The sequence below is a fragment of the Manis javanica genome, chromosome 4 (assembly GCF_040802235.1).
Source record: "Manis javanica isolate MJ-LG chromosome 4, MJ_LKY, whole genome shotgun sequence".
Taxonomy (NCBI): domain Eukaryota; kingdom Metazoa; phylum Chordata; class Mammalia; order Pholidota; family Manidae; genus Manis; species Manis javanica.
In genome coordinates, this window is record NC_133159.1 from 42,369,461 (window position 1) to 42,386,233 (window position 16,773).

The 16,773-nt window shown below is 39.6% G+C and overlaps 1 protein-coding gene across 1 annotated transcript in view; it reads left to right on the plus strand.

Moving 5' to 3' along the window:
• Window positions 1-16,773, plus strand: part of ZYG11A (zyg-11 family member A, cell cycle regulator) — a 64,144-nt gene that overhangs the window by 45,000 nt on the left and 2,371 nt on the right. The window contains 5 exon segments of the mRNA XM_073232851.1: window positions 8,692-8,853; window positions 8,929-8,973; window positions 13,080-13,274; window positions 15,484-15,545; window positions 15,907-16,004. Coding sequence (XP_073088952.1) covers window positions 8,692-8,853; window positions 8,929-8,973; window positions 13,080-13,274; window positions 15,484-15,545; window positions 15,907-16,004 — 562 coding nt within the window.

Sequence of the window (16,773 nt, forward strand, 5' to 3'; positions counted from 1 at the left end):
CCAGAGAGTAGAGCTTTTGGGCACTAGAGGGCACCATCTACACAAAGTTATTATTCCTTAGGAGTGACTAAAAAAGTAAAACTCCAAAAGAATTTTGTCTAAACAAAACTGCAAGAAAAGATGCCAGAAAGAGGGCTCAGGGAAACTAAAATCACCAATCTTCTTGATAAAGATTTCAAAATAAAAATCATAAGCATGCTCACAGATGTACAGAAAAATATTCAAGATTGCAGGGAGAACTTCAAGAAAAAGAAACTTTGAAAAATGCAGTATCTGAAATGAAACATACAATGGAGGGATTTAAAAGTAGATTAGACGAGATAGAGGAGACAGTAAATGAAATAGAAACTAGAGAACACAGAAACAAAGAAGCTGAGGCACAGAGAGAAAAAAGATCTCTAGGAATGAAAGAAGAAGACAACTCTGCAACCAATCCAAACAGAACAATATTTGCATTATAGGGATACCAGAAGAAGAAGAGAGAGAAAAAATGATAGAAAGTCTCTGAGAAAATAATTGTGAAAACTTCTCCAGTCTGGGGAAGGAAATAGTCTCTCAGGTCATGGAAGTGCAGAGATCTCCAAACACAAGAAACCCTAGGAAAACAACACCAAGACATATAACAATTAAAATGGCAAAGATCAAGGACAAGGACAGAGTATTGAAGGCAGACATACAAAGGAAAACCCATCAGGCTATCAGCAGACTTCTCAGCAGAAACCTTATAGGCCAGAAGGGAGGGGCATAATACATTTAATGGAGTGAAACAGAAGGGCCTCCAACCAAGAATACTCTACCCAGCAAGATTATCATTCAAATTTGAAGGAGGGATTAAACAGTTTCTAGATATGCAAAAATTGAGGGAATTTACCTCCCAGAAACCATCTCTGTAGTGTATTTTGGAGGGACTGCTATAGTTGGAACTGTTCCTAAGGCTAAATAGCTGTCACCAGAGAAAATAAAATCACAGTCAAGGAAGTAGACCAATTAATTACCAAGCAAATGCAAAATTAATCAACTACCCAAAAGTCAGTCAAGGGATACACAAAGAGTACCGAATATGATACCTAATAGATATAGAATGGAGGAGGAAGAAAAGGAAGGGAGAAAAAAGAAAGAACCTTTAGATTGTGTTTGTAATAGCATACTAAGTGAGTTAAGTTAGACTGTTAGATAGTAAAGAAGATACCCTTGAACCTTTGGTAACCACGAATCTGAAGCTTGTGATGGCAATAAGTACGTACCTATTGATAATCACCCTAAATGTAAATGGACTGAATGCACCAATCAAAAGACATAGAGTTACAGAATGGATAAAACAACAAGACCCATCTATATGCTGCCTACAAGAGACTCACTTCAAACCTAGAGACATACACAGACTAAATGTGAAAGGTGGAAAAAGATATTTCATGCAAATAACAGGGAGAGAAAAAGCAGGAGTTGCAGTACTTGCAACTGACAAAATAGGTTTCAAAACAAAGTAACAAGACAAAGAAGGACATTACATAAAGATAAAGGGGTCAGTCCAAGAAGAGGATATAACCATTCTAAGAATCTGTGCACCCAATATAGGAGAACCTAAATATGTGAAACAAACACTAACAGAATTGAAGGGGGAAATAAGATGCAACACTTTCATTTTAGGAGATTTCCACACACTACTCACAACAAAAGACAGGTCAAGGAAACAGAGGCACTGAACAATGCATTGGAACAGATGGACCTAACAGGCATCTACAGAATACTCCACCCAAAAGTAACAGGATACACATTCCTCTCAAATGTATGTGGAATGTTTTCCAGAGTAAATCACATTCTAAGCCACAAAAAAGCCTAGTAGATTAAAAAAGATTGAATTCAAAAATACATCAAAAAGATCATTGTTCTTGACCAAGTGGAATTTATTCCAGGGATGCAAGGATGGGACAATATTCAAAAATCAATCAACATCATACTCCACATCAACAAAAAGGGCAAAAACCACACGGTCATCTCAATGGATGATGAAAAAGCATTTGACAAAATTCAACATCCATTCATGATAAAACTCTGAACACAATGGGAATAAAGGGCAAATACCTCAACATAATAAAGGTCAGATATGACAAACTCACAGCTAACATCACAGTTAAGAGTGAAAAGCTGAAAGCTTTTCCTTTAAGATCAGACCAAGACAAGGATTCCCAGTCTGACCATTTTTATTCAGTGTAGTTCTGGAGGTCCTAGCCATGGCAATCATACAATACAAAGAAATAAAAGGCATCCAGATTGGTAAGGAAGAAGTTAAACTATCACTGTTTGTAGATGACATGATACTGTACATAAAAACCCCAGAGAATCCACCCAAAAACTGTTAGAACTAATAACTGAATTCAGCAAAGGTGCAGGATGCAAAATTGGTACACAGAAATCTGTGTCATTCCTATATGCTAACATTGATTAGCAGAAAGAGAAATCAGAAAAACAACTCCATTTACAATTGCAATTAAAAGAATAAGATACCAAGGAATAAACCTAACCAAAGAGGTAAAAAACATATACCCTGAAAACTACAAGACACTCATGAGCGAAATTAAAGAAGACACCCATAAATGAAAATACATCCAATGCTCATGGGTAGGAAGAATTAATATTGTCAAAATGGCCATCCTACCTAAGGCAATTTACAGATTCAATGCAATCCCTATCAAAATACTAATAGCATTCTTCAGTGAGCTAGAAAAAATAGTTCTAAAATTCATATGGAACCACAAAAGACCCCAAATAGCCAAAGCAATCCTGAGAAGGAAGAATAAACCTGGCAGGATTATGTTTCCCAACTTCAAGCTCTACTACAAAGCCACAGTAATCAAAACAGTTTGCTACTGGCACAAGAACAGACCCATAGATCAGGAACTGAATAGAGAGCCCAGATATAAACCCACGCATATATGGCCAATTAATATATGACAAAGGAGCCATGGGTATATAGTGGGGAAATTGCAGCCTCTTCAACAACTGGTGTTGGCAAAACTGGACAGCTACATGTAAGAGAATGAAACTGGATCATTGTCTAACTACATACACAAAAGTAAACTCAAAATGGACCAAAGACCTGAATGCAAATTATGAAACCATAAAACTCACTGAAGAAAACCTAGGCAAAAATCTCCTGAAGATAAACACGAGCAATGTTTTCCTGAACACAAAAGCAAAAATGAACAAATGGGACTACATCAAGCTAAAAAGCTTCTGTCTGGCAAAGGATACCATCAGCAGAACAAAAAGGCATCCTACAGTATGAGAGAATATATTCATGAACAACTTATCCGATAAGGGGTTAACACCCAAAATATATAAAGAGCTCATATACCTCAACACCCAAAAGACAACCCAATTAAAAAATGGGCAGAGGATCTGAACAGACACTTCTCCAAAGAAGAAATTCACATGGCTAACAGGCACATGAAAAGATGTTCCACATCACTAATTATCAGGGAAATGCAAATTAAAACCACAGTGAGGTATCACCTCACACCAGTTAGGATGGCCAACATCCAAAAGACAAGGAACAACAAATGCTGGCAAGGATGTGGACAAAGGGGAACCCTCCTGCAGTGCTGGTGGGAATGTAAATTTGTTCAGCCATAGTTGAAAGCAATGTGGAGGTTCCTCAAAAAACTAAAAATAGAAATACCATTTGACCCAATAATTCCACTCCTAGGAATTTACCCGAAGGAAACGGGATCCCAGATTCAAAAGACATATTCATCTCTGTGTTTATTGCAGCACTATTTACAATAGTCAAGAAATTGAAGGAACTTAAGTGTCCATCAGTGGATGAATGGATAAAGAAGAGGTGGTACATATACACAATGGAATACTATTCAGCCATAAGAAGGAAAGAAATCCTACCATTTGCAACAACATGGATGGAGCTAGAGGGTATTATGCTCAGTGAAGTTAAGGCAGGTGTAGAAGACTTGTACCAAATTATTTCACTCATTTGTGGAGTGTAACAACAAAGCAGAACTGAAGGAACAAAACAGTTGCAGGCTCACAGACCACAAGAAGGGACTTGCAGTTGCCAAAGAGGGAGATGGGGAGGGCAGTTATGGAGGGAGGGAGATGAGAAGTAAGGGGCATGGTGATTAGCACTCACAATATAGATAGGTCTCAGGGAAGGCAGTACAGCATGGAAGAGACAAGTCATGACTCTACAGCATCTTACTATGCTGATAGACAGTGACTGCAATGGGGGGTGAGGACTTGATAATATGAATGAATGTTGAAACCATAATGTGTTCATGTGAAACCTTAAGATTGTTTATCAATGATACCTTAATTTAAAAAAAATTACAGAAGATCAAAATAAAGATGGCAAAGTGTGAATAGAGAGAATGATGAAATAGTAGCCTTTGGAGCAAATTGAGAAATAGAGTAGAATTGCCAAGTATAGTTGAGTGTCCATTTGAAGTTATTTGGCAGATACTGAAGTTAATTCTTAGGAGCATGTTGTTAAGCCTCCATGTGTTTGTGGGCCCTTTTGCTTTCTTTGTACAATTTAGTTCTAGTTTTATACCTCTGTGGTCTGAGAAGTTGGTTGGTAGAATTTCAATCTTTTTGAATTTACTAAGGCTTTTTGTGGCCTAGTATGTGGTCTATTCTGGAGAATGTTCCATGTGCACTTGAGAAGAATGTGTATCCTGTTGCTTTTGGATGTAGAGTTCTATAGATGTCTATTAGGTCCATCTGTTCTAGTGTGTTGTTCAGTGCCTCTGTGTCCTTACTTATTTTCTGTCCAGTGGATCTATCCTTTGGAGTGAGTGGCGTGTTGAAGTCTCCTAAAATGAATGCATTGCATTCTATTTCCTCCTTTAATTCTGTTGGTATTTGTTTCACATATGCTGGTGCTCCTGTGTTGGGTGCATATATGTTTATAATGGTTATATCCTCTTGTTGGACTGAGCCCTTTATCATTATGTAATGTCCTTCTTTATATCTTGTTACTTTCTTTGTTTTGAAGTCTATTTTGTCTGATACTACTACTGCAACACCTGCTTTTTCCTCCCTGTTGTTTGCAGGAAATATCTTTTTCCATCCCTTGACTTTTAGTCTGTGCATGTCTTTGGGTTTGAGGTGAGTCTCTTGTAAGCAGCATATAGATGGTTCTTGCTTTTTTATCCATTCTGTTACTCTGTGTCTTTTGATTGGTGCATTCAGTCCATTTACATTTAGGGTGATTATTGAAAGATCTGTACTTATTGCCATTGCAGCCTTTAGATTCATGGTTACCAAAGGTTCAAGATTAGCTTCTTCAGTATCTTACTGTCTAACTTAACTCGCTTATTGAGCTATTATAAACACTATCTGGTGATTCTTTATTTCTCTCCCTTCTTTATATGTTGGGTGTTTTATTCTGTGCTCTTTTGTGTTTCCTTTAACTGCTTTTGTGGGTAGTTGATTTTATTTTTTGCCTTTAGTTAGTATTTGGTTGGTCTGCTTTCTTTGCTGTGATTTTATTTTCTCTAGTGACATCTATTTAGTCTTAGGAGTGCTCCCATCTAGAGCAGTCCCTCTAAAATACACTGTAGAGATGGTTTGTGGGAGGCAAATTCCCTCAACTTTTGCTTGTCTGGGAATTGTTTAATCCCTCCTTTATATTTAAATGATAATCATGCTGGATACAGTATTCTTGGGTCAAGGCCCTTCTATTTCATTGCATTAAATATATCATGCCATTCTCTTCTGGCCTGTAAGGTTTCTGTTGAGAAGTCTGATGATAGCCTGATGGGTTTTCCTTTGTAGGTGACCTTTTTCCTCTCTCTAGCTGCATTTAAAACTCTGTCCTTGTCCTTGATATTTGCCATTTTAATTATTATGTGTCTTGGTGTTGTCCTCCTTGGGTCCCTTGTGTTGGGAGTTCTGTGTGCTTCCATGGTCTGAGAGGCTATTTCCTCTCCCAGTTTGGGGAAGTTCTCAGCAAATATTTCTTCAAATACACTTTCTATCCCTTTCTCGCTCTTCTTCTTCTTCTGGTACCCCTATAATGCAGATATTGTTTCTTTTGGATTGGTCACACAGTTCTCTTGATATTGTTTCATTCCTGGAGATCCATTTATCTCTCTCTGCATCAGTTTCTCTGTGTTCCTGTTCTCTGATTTCTATTCCATTAATGGCCTCTTGCACCTCATCCAGTCTGCTCTTAAGTCCTTCCAAAGATTGTTTCATTTCTGTAATCTCCTTCTGGACTTCATCCCTTAGCTCTTGCATATTTCTCTGAAGATCCATCAGCATGGTTATGACCTTTATTTTGAATTCTTTTTCAGGGAGATTAGTTAGGTCTGTCTCCTTCTCAGGTATCTGTTAGTCTGGATCAAATTATTCTGCCTTTTCATGGTGATAGAGGTAGTTGTGGGGAGCTGGTGCATGTGTCAGCTGGGAGAACATCCCTTTTTGCTAGTGTGGCCTTCCTCTCCTGGGAAAACAGCGACCCTTAGCGGCTTGTGCTGGGCAGCTGCGCACAGACAGGGTGTCTGATTCTTGGTCAGACGCTGTGGAAGAAGCTCTGCCCAGTTGCTGTGGGCGTGGCCTCTGCCACTATGGCAGAGTCGCTCCAGAGGGGGAATGGGTGGGAGGCTGTTTATCACCATGAGGGGCCTCCGAGCTGCGCTGCTGCCCAGGGGGTTGGGGTGCCTGGAGTTCCCTGGGATTCCCAGTTACTGGGCTGATTGTGCCGGGGTGCTTCTGTCCAGCTGTGAGGCCCTTGTCCCTTTAAGATTTTCAAAGGGCACTCACTTTTCTTTTGTCTCAGGGGCGCCGGCTGCGGGGACCCGCTCACAGGTCTTACTGTCCTGTTTCCCTAGTATCCAGCACCACACGCACAGTGTGTCTGCACTCCAGTGCGGATGGCTAGGGCTGGATGTTCAGCAGTCCTGGGCTCCCTCTCCCTCCCCGCCTCGACTCCTCTCCTCCTGCTGGGAGGTGGAGTGAGGGGCGCTTGGGTCCCGCGGGGCTGGGGCTTGTATCTTACCCCTTTCGCGAGGCACTGGGTTCTCGCAGGTGTAGGTGTAGTTTGGCTGTTGTCCTATGTCTTCTGGTCTCTCTTTTAGGAATAGTTGTATTTGTTGTATTTTCAAAAATATATATGGTTTTGGGAGATTTCCCTGCTCTACTCACACCGCCATCTTGGCTCTGCCCCTGAAATTAATTCTTAAGCAAATGTTTTTCAATATGAAGATGTTTTTGGGTGAGGCATGAAGAGTAGGGGTTAACTAAGGTAGGCATTTTGCCTAAATGATGTGATGGAGGAATACTGAAATTTCTGGGAATGGTAACAGGAATAGAGAGAGGAGTGACTGATACTGGTACTGATATAGAGAGCAAGGGCTTAAAGTAACATGGAGGGGGGAGTAGAATAGTAGGTCTCAGAGAAATAGTTTTAGGTAGTGGTACCAAAGTTCAGGCTTTAGATTAAAACAAACCAGGTTCGGCCATTAGTCATAAGAACCTTAAATAATGTACTTATCTCCTCTGTACCTCAGATTCTTGATCTGAAAAACTGGTATCTGAAAAAGAGGCATCTGTTACAGAAGTAATATTTCAGTTATTTTGAACAGCATTAAGGTAAAACGTAATGCATCTAAGCACGGGTCTCGCCAGTCACCGTTATTGCTCAGGATCAAACTTATTTCCCCTTCCTCCTCCTGTGCCTTGCTGCCATTTGCTATCGGTTGTCTAGATGTGGCTGCAGTGTTGTGTGTTACTTGTATATTCTCTTGGCTCTCACAGCTTTATTTTTGTGATGAACTCTTAATAAATTCTCTTCTACTTGGGTGACATATTTGAGGTGGTGTTCTTCCTCCTGAAAATAGACATACTCTGATTTGTTTGGTGCTGTATATTTTATGTATCTTTTTATTAGCTGGTTAAGTGAAAATGGCTGTCCTTGTCTCACATGACAACTAATAAGCTTGAGAGAAAGCATAGATACTAATGTACTGTTTATCTAGAAATATTCTGATCTGAATCTCTGTTGGAATCTCTGTTAAAAGTGAGCCTGTGGTTTCCTTTATTTGTTAGGGCATGTGGTTATGATGGTAGTGTTGTCCTTTAGCCACACTGAGCTGCTTCGTGGCCTAGAACAGTGAATGTTTTCTTTGCCACTCCCACTCCAATTCCTCTGTGTCCCCATTCCTTGCTTAACTAGCTTTTTCTTCTCTCAGTTTATGTATCATCTTTGCATGGAGGTTTCCCTCTCTCACCTTTTCTAAAGTAAATTCTTAAGCTTTTATGTGTTCCATCAGCACATTTACCAAAACTTAAAGTTCTTCTATTTAGTTGACAGAAAAGTCAACTATTGTTTTAGTTGATTTTTATAGTTTCTCTTACATGAGTTAAGTGCCTAATTTCCAGGTGTTGTTAATCAAACAGCTAATCTGTACTTACTATGAAGATTATTAACAAGAACCAAGAGCTAGATCAAATGCTTATTAAACTTAAAATTTTTTTTTCATTTTATCTTCATAGAAACCTCAGAGATAGGTGTGACTCATTTTATAGAAAAAAGTGGCTTACAAAGCTATTAAGTGATAGAACGTGGGTTTAGAGTATAGGTTTGATTCTAAAGCTTTTCTTCAGTCTTGTTTTCCTTATACCTGAATTGAGTCAGTCATTAGGGCATCTAATTCCCTGTCTTTTTGTTTTTAGGAACTTCTAGCAATAGTGAAACAAAAGACTACTGAGAATTCAGATGATGTCGCCCTCTTATTTACTTTGAAAGCACTTTGGAATCTTACAGATGAGTCTCCAACTGCCTGCAAGCACTTTATTGAAAGTCAAGGAGTGACAATCTTCATCCAAGTCTTGGAGGTGGGAAGACAGCATCGAGTTTATATGTAAAGTTCTTTTCTTCGTGATAAAATAACCTATATATTCTTTTGACAGACTTTTTCAGAGTCAACAATACAAAGCAAAGTACTTGGTCTTTTGGTAAGGTGAAGCTGTTTTGAGTTCTAATAACTTAAACAAAACTAACAAAACTAACATTTCTGTAGTACCTACTATATGCTAGGCACTTTGGTAAGCAATTTGCATGTATATTATTTAATCTTCACATCATCCTTATAAAGTAAATACCATTATGTGTTAGTCATCTGTTGCTGTGAAGAAACTATAGCTTGCAACAACAGCCATTTTATTTACCTCTGAGTCTGTGGGTCAGCAGTTTGAACTTAGCTGTCCAGGTCTGTTGGTCTCGTGGACTTATGTGACTGCAGCCATCTGGTGGCTCAGTGAGAGCTAAATGCTCTAAGATGGCTTGACCCTCCTGTCTGACAGTTGGTGCGGGTTTTTAGCTGGGCCTTGTGTCTCCATCGGCTTCTTTACTTGGCCATTTTAGGGCAGCAATAGAAGGCAAGTTCCATTATGCAAGTGCTCCTTAAATCTCTTCTTATGTCGCATTTTCCAATGTCTCATTGGACATTAGAATATCAAAGCAGGTTACATGATGTGGGTGTTTTCCAGCAACGCCTTCTCCAGCACCAACTGGGTGTCCTGCAATTCAGTTCAGTTCAATTCTGACACCAAGTACCTGGAGTTAACATCAGATCCAATAAGATATAAGGCTCAATCCCACAAGACTATAGCCACTTCATTTGCCAGTCCTAAGTCCTGAGCTACCTGTACTTCTAACTGACTGGCTTTAATTTGGGGTTTCTATGACCCCCTCCCCAGGTTGATAATTTGCTAGAGTGGCTTAGAGAACTCAGGCAGGCACTTTACTTGCTCTTTTCCATTTAGTATAAAGGATACAACTCAGAAATTCAAATGGAAGAGATGCTTAAAGTAAGGAAGGAGGGATGTATACAGAGCTTATCCATGTCCTCTCTGGGCACACCACCCTCCCAGCACCGTAATGTTTCACCAACCCAGAAGTTCTCCAAACCCCATCCTTTAGGGGTTTTTAATGGAGGTTTCATCACATAAGGATGATTTTAGGTTATTAATTCAACCTTCAGCTCCTTTCTCTTCCCCTACAGGTTGGGGGCTGGGACTGAAGTTCCTTCTAATCAAGGTTTGGTCTTTGTGATAACCAGCCCCCACTCTGAAGCTGCCTAGGTGCCTACCAAGGGTGACCTCATTAGAACAAAGGTACTCTTATCATTGGAGAAATTCCAAGGGATTTAAAGCTCTCTATCAGGAACTGGGGGAAAGACCAAATACATGTTCTTTATTATCCCATGGTTAAGCCCAGATTAAAGGAGGGAGCCTCCCCTTGGCAGGAGGAGTGGCAGGGCTGCATTGCTAAGGCACACAGGTAGGGAAGGTTGTGTCATGTCTTCAGCTCTGCCATATATTGTTGTACCTATATTTTATAGACATAGAATGGAGGTGCAAAAGTGCCATTTACACTGTGTTACCTAGGTGGTGAGAGGCAGAATCAGAATTCACACTCAGGCAGTCTGGTTTCAGTCTCTGATAATAACCACTTTGCTATACTTCCTCTTTATCAAGACAATCAATATTTTAAGAAATTTATACTGTTATACTACCTCTCAGTCAGGATATCCTTGAGAAATTTCTTTGTTTCCAAAATATAAAAGGAAAGGTTTGCAAAAGTAATGAAGTCTATAAGCCCCTGCAATTTTCCATGCTGGTGCTGTGGAAGACTCAGATGCATGATATCTATCAAGCCTGCTGGTACTTGTGGGGTTGGGGAGGTGGTGTTAGACATGTATAGAAACAGCTCTCTCATGTAAGATTGACTGTGGTGAGAGCTAGAAAAGAGGCACAAAGTCCAGTGGGAGCCTTTGATTCTAGATCATGAACTCCTTGAAAGCAGATGTGTCTTCTTTTCCTTTGTATCCCTAGCACATACAGGACTTGGAGCAGAGTAAATGGGAAAGGCTTCACAGAGAGGATTAAATAATTAATTTGAGAAATCTAGAAGGTACAGAAAAGTAGAAGCAAGAGAAAAAGGAAGAAGGGGGGAAAAAGATAATTTTTGCCTACAGAAGATGAGAAAATGTAGTTATTTGAAGGAAACTGTTAATACAGAATATTTGAAATTTTGGGTGAAGGTGGGAAGAAGAAAAGCAATGAGAAATAAGGCCAGAAAGGTGGATTAAAGTCTCATATATCCTATATAATGCTAAGTATCTTATACTACTAGCTGACCTAAAGATCCTTTACTTTTTATCTTTTTGAGAGCCTCTCAGAAGGCTGAGAGTTCATGAGGTTGCCCCTTTTCCTTCCTTTTTCTGAATGAAGACCCACATTCTCCTGTGGCTCCCATTTTCTCAGCATTTTGTTCCATAGACTCCTAGAAAGAAAAAGTTAATGGATACAAATGTATCCTCTGCCAAGCTTACAAGAAAAATCTTAGGATTCACCTGAGGTGGCCTCCTCAGTTATGCTAAGGATGCCATCATCTTGTCTGTTACTGTTTGGGCCTACCATCTGATAGATAACAATACTGAAGTCATGCTATTGATGAGGATGGGTTTGGAAAAAACTGGGTTGGGATCTATAACTGTGATTTCTGTGTACTTTTCTGCAAACTGCTTCAGAAGCAGTTACTGCTGTTTACTTTGACTGTGTGTTTTACCTGTAAACCTTTGTTTTTCCATTAGTGTGGTAGACAAACTCTGAGGTGACCCCTGGTAAGTCTGATCTCTTGGCGCTCATGTCTTTGGGGAATCCCCTCCTCTCAGTGTGGGCAGGACCTGTGATGTGCTTCTCATCAGTAGAATATGGCAAAGATAGCAGGTACCACTCCTGAGATCACATTACAGTGTATGCACAGCAGTCCCTTATCCACGGTTTCGCTTTCCATGGGCTCAGTTACCCGTGGTCAACTGCAGTTTGGAAGCCAGATGATCTTTCTTCTGACTTAGCTTAAAAGGTCAGTAGTAGCCTGAGGCTGCGTCACTGTGCCTGCATCATTCATTTCCCTTCATCTCCATCTCATCACATAGGCATTTTATCCTCTTGCATCATCACGAGAAGGTTGAGTACAAAACAATAAGTACTTTTGAGAGAGACCACACTCACCTAACTTTCCTGCAGTATCATTTTTCTATTTTATTATTAGTCATTGATTTTTTACTGTGTCTAATCATTAACTTTATCATAGGTATGTATGTATAGGAAAAATCATAGTATATATAGGGTTCAATACTGTCCATGGTGTTGGGCATCCACTGGGGGTCTTGGAATATATCCCCTGCAGATAAGGGGGCTGCTGTATATATAGCAGGCACACTAGAGAGACTCTTCCTCACTGTCTTTGAAAAAGCAAGCTGCCATGGAGTAAGTGGTTGGAGAAGGGAGAAGCCTACATGGCAAGGAAATATGTATGCGCAGCTTCTAGGAGGTGCCAGAGGCTTCCAGCAAGGAACTGAAACCCTCCATCTGAGTGAGCTTGAAAGTAGATCCCACCCCAACCCTCACACACAGTGGCGCCTCCAGATGAGAATGCAGCCCAGCCGGCACTTGGATTGCAGCATTCAGAGACCTCAGTAGATGAACCAGCTGCATGCCTGGATACCTGACCCACAGAAACTGTGAGAGAAAAAATATGTGTTGCTTTAAGCCACCAAGTACATAGTAATTTGTTAAACAGCATAGAAAACGAATACAATATATAAAATAAAGACAATACTACCTGCCTTTGATTGTTACTTTGAAAACTCCAACTAATGTAACATATAGTTAAGTATTTGAGTCAGCCTGGATTTGCATTCTGGTTCAGTCAGTTAGTAGTAGTGTAAACCGGTAAAGGTAGTCTTGCTGTGTCAGCTTTCTTTGTACAACTATATTAAAGATGAAATGAGAAGAGATAAAAAGACATTTTTGTCTGTCTAGTGCAGTGCCTGGCACTTAGTAAGTGCTTACTCAGTGCATTGTTATTACTGATATACTCATCATCAGGGGATGGGACTGTGGGAGTCAGGCTAAACTGGGAGGAAGGAGGGTGGGACCCAGTGATCAGAATGTATCTGAGCTGAGCAGTAGGAGAGAGAGAGAGAGGGTAAGTGCCTGATTCTCCCTCTGCTTTCCTGTGCATGGTGTTTTATGCTCCGTCTGACCTGCAGAACAACATAGCTGAAGTCAGAGAACTCTCTTCCGAGCTGGTGACTGAAGATGTGGTGAAGCATATCAGCACCTTGCTGCACAGCAAAGAAATGGAAGTCAGCTACTTTGCTGCAGGCATCATAGCCCACCTGACATCTGATAGACAGTCTTGGGTATCCCACGACCTTCAGAGGAGTACTCTTCTCCAGGATCTGGTACCAGAACAATTCCTCTTTACAAAATCCAGAGTAATCTTCTTACAGAAAACTTATTTTTCTACATCATATGAGTTTTAGAAGTAAGAGTTCATTTGAGGAAAATGGAAAGCATACAGAAAACTATGAGGAAAATACTGTAAATCATCCATACTCTACCACCCAGAGCTAACCTCTATTAACATAACTCATTGTTCTTCTTCTGTTTTCCTTTTGTAAAAGTTATACATGCAAACAGTCGTATATCGGCCTCTTCAGTTCTCTTTCCCACTCTTAGCTCTTTTGCAAGCTATTTCTTTTACTGTTCACCTCCATTTAAATACTACTTGTTGACTTTGCAATTTTAGGCATTATCTATTTATCTCACTGTCCCTACGTACACCCTTCTCTGTTCTTTCCAGGTTTGAAAGGTACAAATCTCCTTTCAGTACATTCAGACATATTTGACCCACTTCAGCTTCTCAGAGACTCTGTTCCCAGGGCTGCCTTTCTTCTGTCTGGTCTACTTTTTTCCTTCTATCTCTATACCACTGTCATCCCAGGATATCCCTTTACTACTGTCCTCGGGTTTCTTTTGTGTTGGAGTCCCTGTTTACTGGGCTTGCATATTGCTGTTTTTTTGGTGTACTTCCTCATTCTGTTGGATCATATCCTCCCGTAGCTTTCTTAAGCAGAGATGCGTGAAAGAGAAAATTTCAGACTTTATCTGTTTGAAAAAGCCTTTAGTATACCTTCACATTTAGTTGATCAAATGGCTGGAAATAGAATTTTAGTTTTGAAATATTTTCACTTCAGAATTTCTAGGTCATTGCTTCATTGTCTGACTTCTTGCTTTCACTGTTGAGAAGTCCTGCGCCCTTTTACTTTGAAAGCTTTAAGATCTTTGTCCTCACTCAGGGTTTAGAAATCAGATGTGGGTTTGTTTTTATGTTATGTTGGCTACTTACTGCTAGGGAAGCTTGTTATACCTTAGGTTCTGGGAAGTTTCTCTCTCTTTCCCTCTCTCCCCCATCCCTGCTTCCTTCCTTTCCCTGGAATGTTGGACCTTCCAAGACTCATTTTCTAACCTATTTTTCTATTTGTCTTTTTTCAACTCTATTCCTTCTATAGGATTTTGTATTTCTGCTATATTTTTAATTTCCAAGAATTCTTTTTTTTGTTCTCTGAGTGCTTCGTTGTAGTATAATTTCTTTTTTTTTGGTTGCTGTATTTGTCTCTTTACAGGTATTAATGCTAGTTTGAGGGTTTTAAGTTTTTTCCTCTCCTCTACTGTCTATCTTTCCTGCAAGTTGCTTTTTTTCCTGTTTGTTTTGTTCCTTTATGTTATAGATTCTCTTAAGCTATGCAGTGATCCTCAGCTGTCCTTTCATATCTAAGAGTGGGACTGTTTGGAAGCCATGTGCAGAAGAGTGGGACGTGCCAACTATGGACTTCCCTATAGTGTGATCTGGACTAGTCATGCTTCAGTGTCAGCATCATTAGATCTTCTGTCCTGAATTGGTTGGAACTGACTTGAAGAAGAAACTTCTGACTGAAAATTATAAACACGGCTGCCAACAATCTAAAAGCCCATTAGAGAGAGTTGCGGGCAGGGGAGACTCAGGCATTTAGATTTTCACTTCAGCCCATTTTAGCATTGTGCAGTCAGCCCTCATTGTTCATGGGGCTGCCCAATCTAGAAATTTTGTTAGGGGTGGGAAGAGATCTGTGTACTTCCAACCAATCCCCCCATTTCCAATCCCACCTCTGATCTCACTTTCGGAAGAACATGGTACACCAGATACTAAGTCTATTGGGGTTTTTTTCAAATTGGTTTGTTCTTTAACTTTACCTGGTGCTAGATGTATAACTCAGTCACCATTTTCTTTATGCCTTCTGTGTGTCTGCCTTCTTTGTCTTACACCATTTGTACTGTTGCGTTCATGGGATTTAGCAGAGTGGATGCATCCTCAGTTCTCTATCTTTAAACAGAAGCCCTCTTTTATTGCATTGTTTTCTACCTGACTTGGTTTATGTTCTACATATATAATGGTTATCTAACTGATATTTTGGCAAGTTAAGTGTACCTAAATGTGAGTAATCATTCTTGTATTTTGAAAATTTATCTTCTCATATATAGTAATTATAAATGACATGAAACAGTCTATTATGACCTTTTTTTTTAATGATGAAATACAATACTAGAACCCTGGTTTCTCTCTTTGTATAGTATGCAGCCATCCAGAATTGGCCAAGTTCGAGCTGTAAGATGGCAGCACTGGTGACCTACAGGTAATTTCCTGATGGTGTAGTGCTCTTCCTCAGGCTCGCCCTCACTCTGCCCATGGTGTCGAGGCCGTGGTACAGTGTTGCTATAGTCAGTAGCCTTGTGTTCAAATCCTAGTCCTTGTGATACTAGGAAAATCAGGTTTAGAAAGTCTCTGAGACTCAGTTTTCCTGTGTCAGATTGAAGGTGAAATAAGATATTGACTGTATAGAGTGTCTAACACAGAATGTAATTTAATAAATACTATATGCTCAACAAACATGTCTTAGTGAGGAACTGACCCGTTGAGTAAAATGTTGAAAATTATTATTATATCCCTGATGTTAGCCTGAGTTCTGAATGAGCATCATCCTTGTACCTTTCTAGATCCTTCAAGGCATTTTTCCCACTCCTTGGCAACTTCTCCCAGCCGGAGGTCCAGCTCTGGGCACTGTGGGCAATGTATCATGTCTGCAGTAAAAACCGTATGTATTCAGACACAATAGTTTTCCAGCTGTTTTTCTGCGTAATGATTAAGTTCAAGATGGAATTTTGAAAATTTTTTCACCTGTGTCCTGAATTGAACTTTTTTTAAAGGTACCTGAAAAATCTTTTTATTTCTTTAAAAAAATGTTACAGAATTAGATTTGGAGGTGGATGTCAAGCAATATAGAAAGTGGAAGTTTGCTCCCACTCCTGTTTCCCACAGGCAAGGACTGTGTATAAAATACCTTGGGAACTGTATCTTTCCAGATACTTTTCTGTATACATGATATTGCTTACGAACATGATGTTTTAAAGCAAAATGGGCTCATTTTGTGCATGCTATCTTACAGCTTGAACTTTTCACTCCACAGTTTATCTTAAATACTCTTCCTATAGTAATATAAAGATCTGCCCCTTTGTAAGGATATGTGGGAGGCTGGGGGACCAGGTGTCAGTTGTTTCCCAATCAGATTAAGTGTTTTTCCATGCTTTGAGGTTTTAAATTACCCTTTGAAAATTTTGGCTTACAGCCGTTGCTAAGGATTGTAAAAGTTTTTGCTTTTATTATGAAAGAAATACAGGCTATAATTTTATACTAAAAAAACCCAAGAGATAACTTTTAGAATAAATTAAAGGTTTAACTGTCAACAAAAGCACAAAATATCTAAAAATAGGTCCAAGAAGTGATGAGATCTATATGCAGAAACTATGAGAAATAGTTTAAAAGCCTGAGATAATTATGAGACATATTAGATGGAAAGATTTACC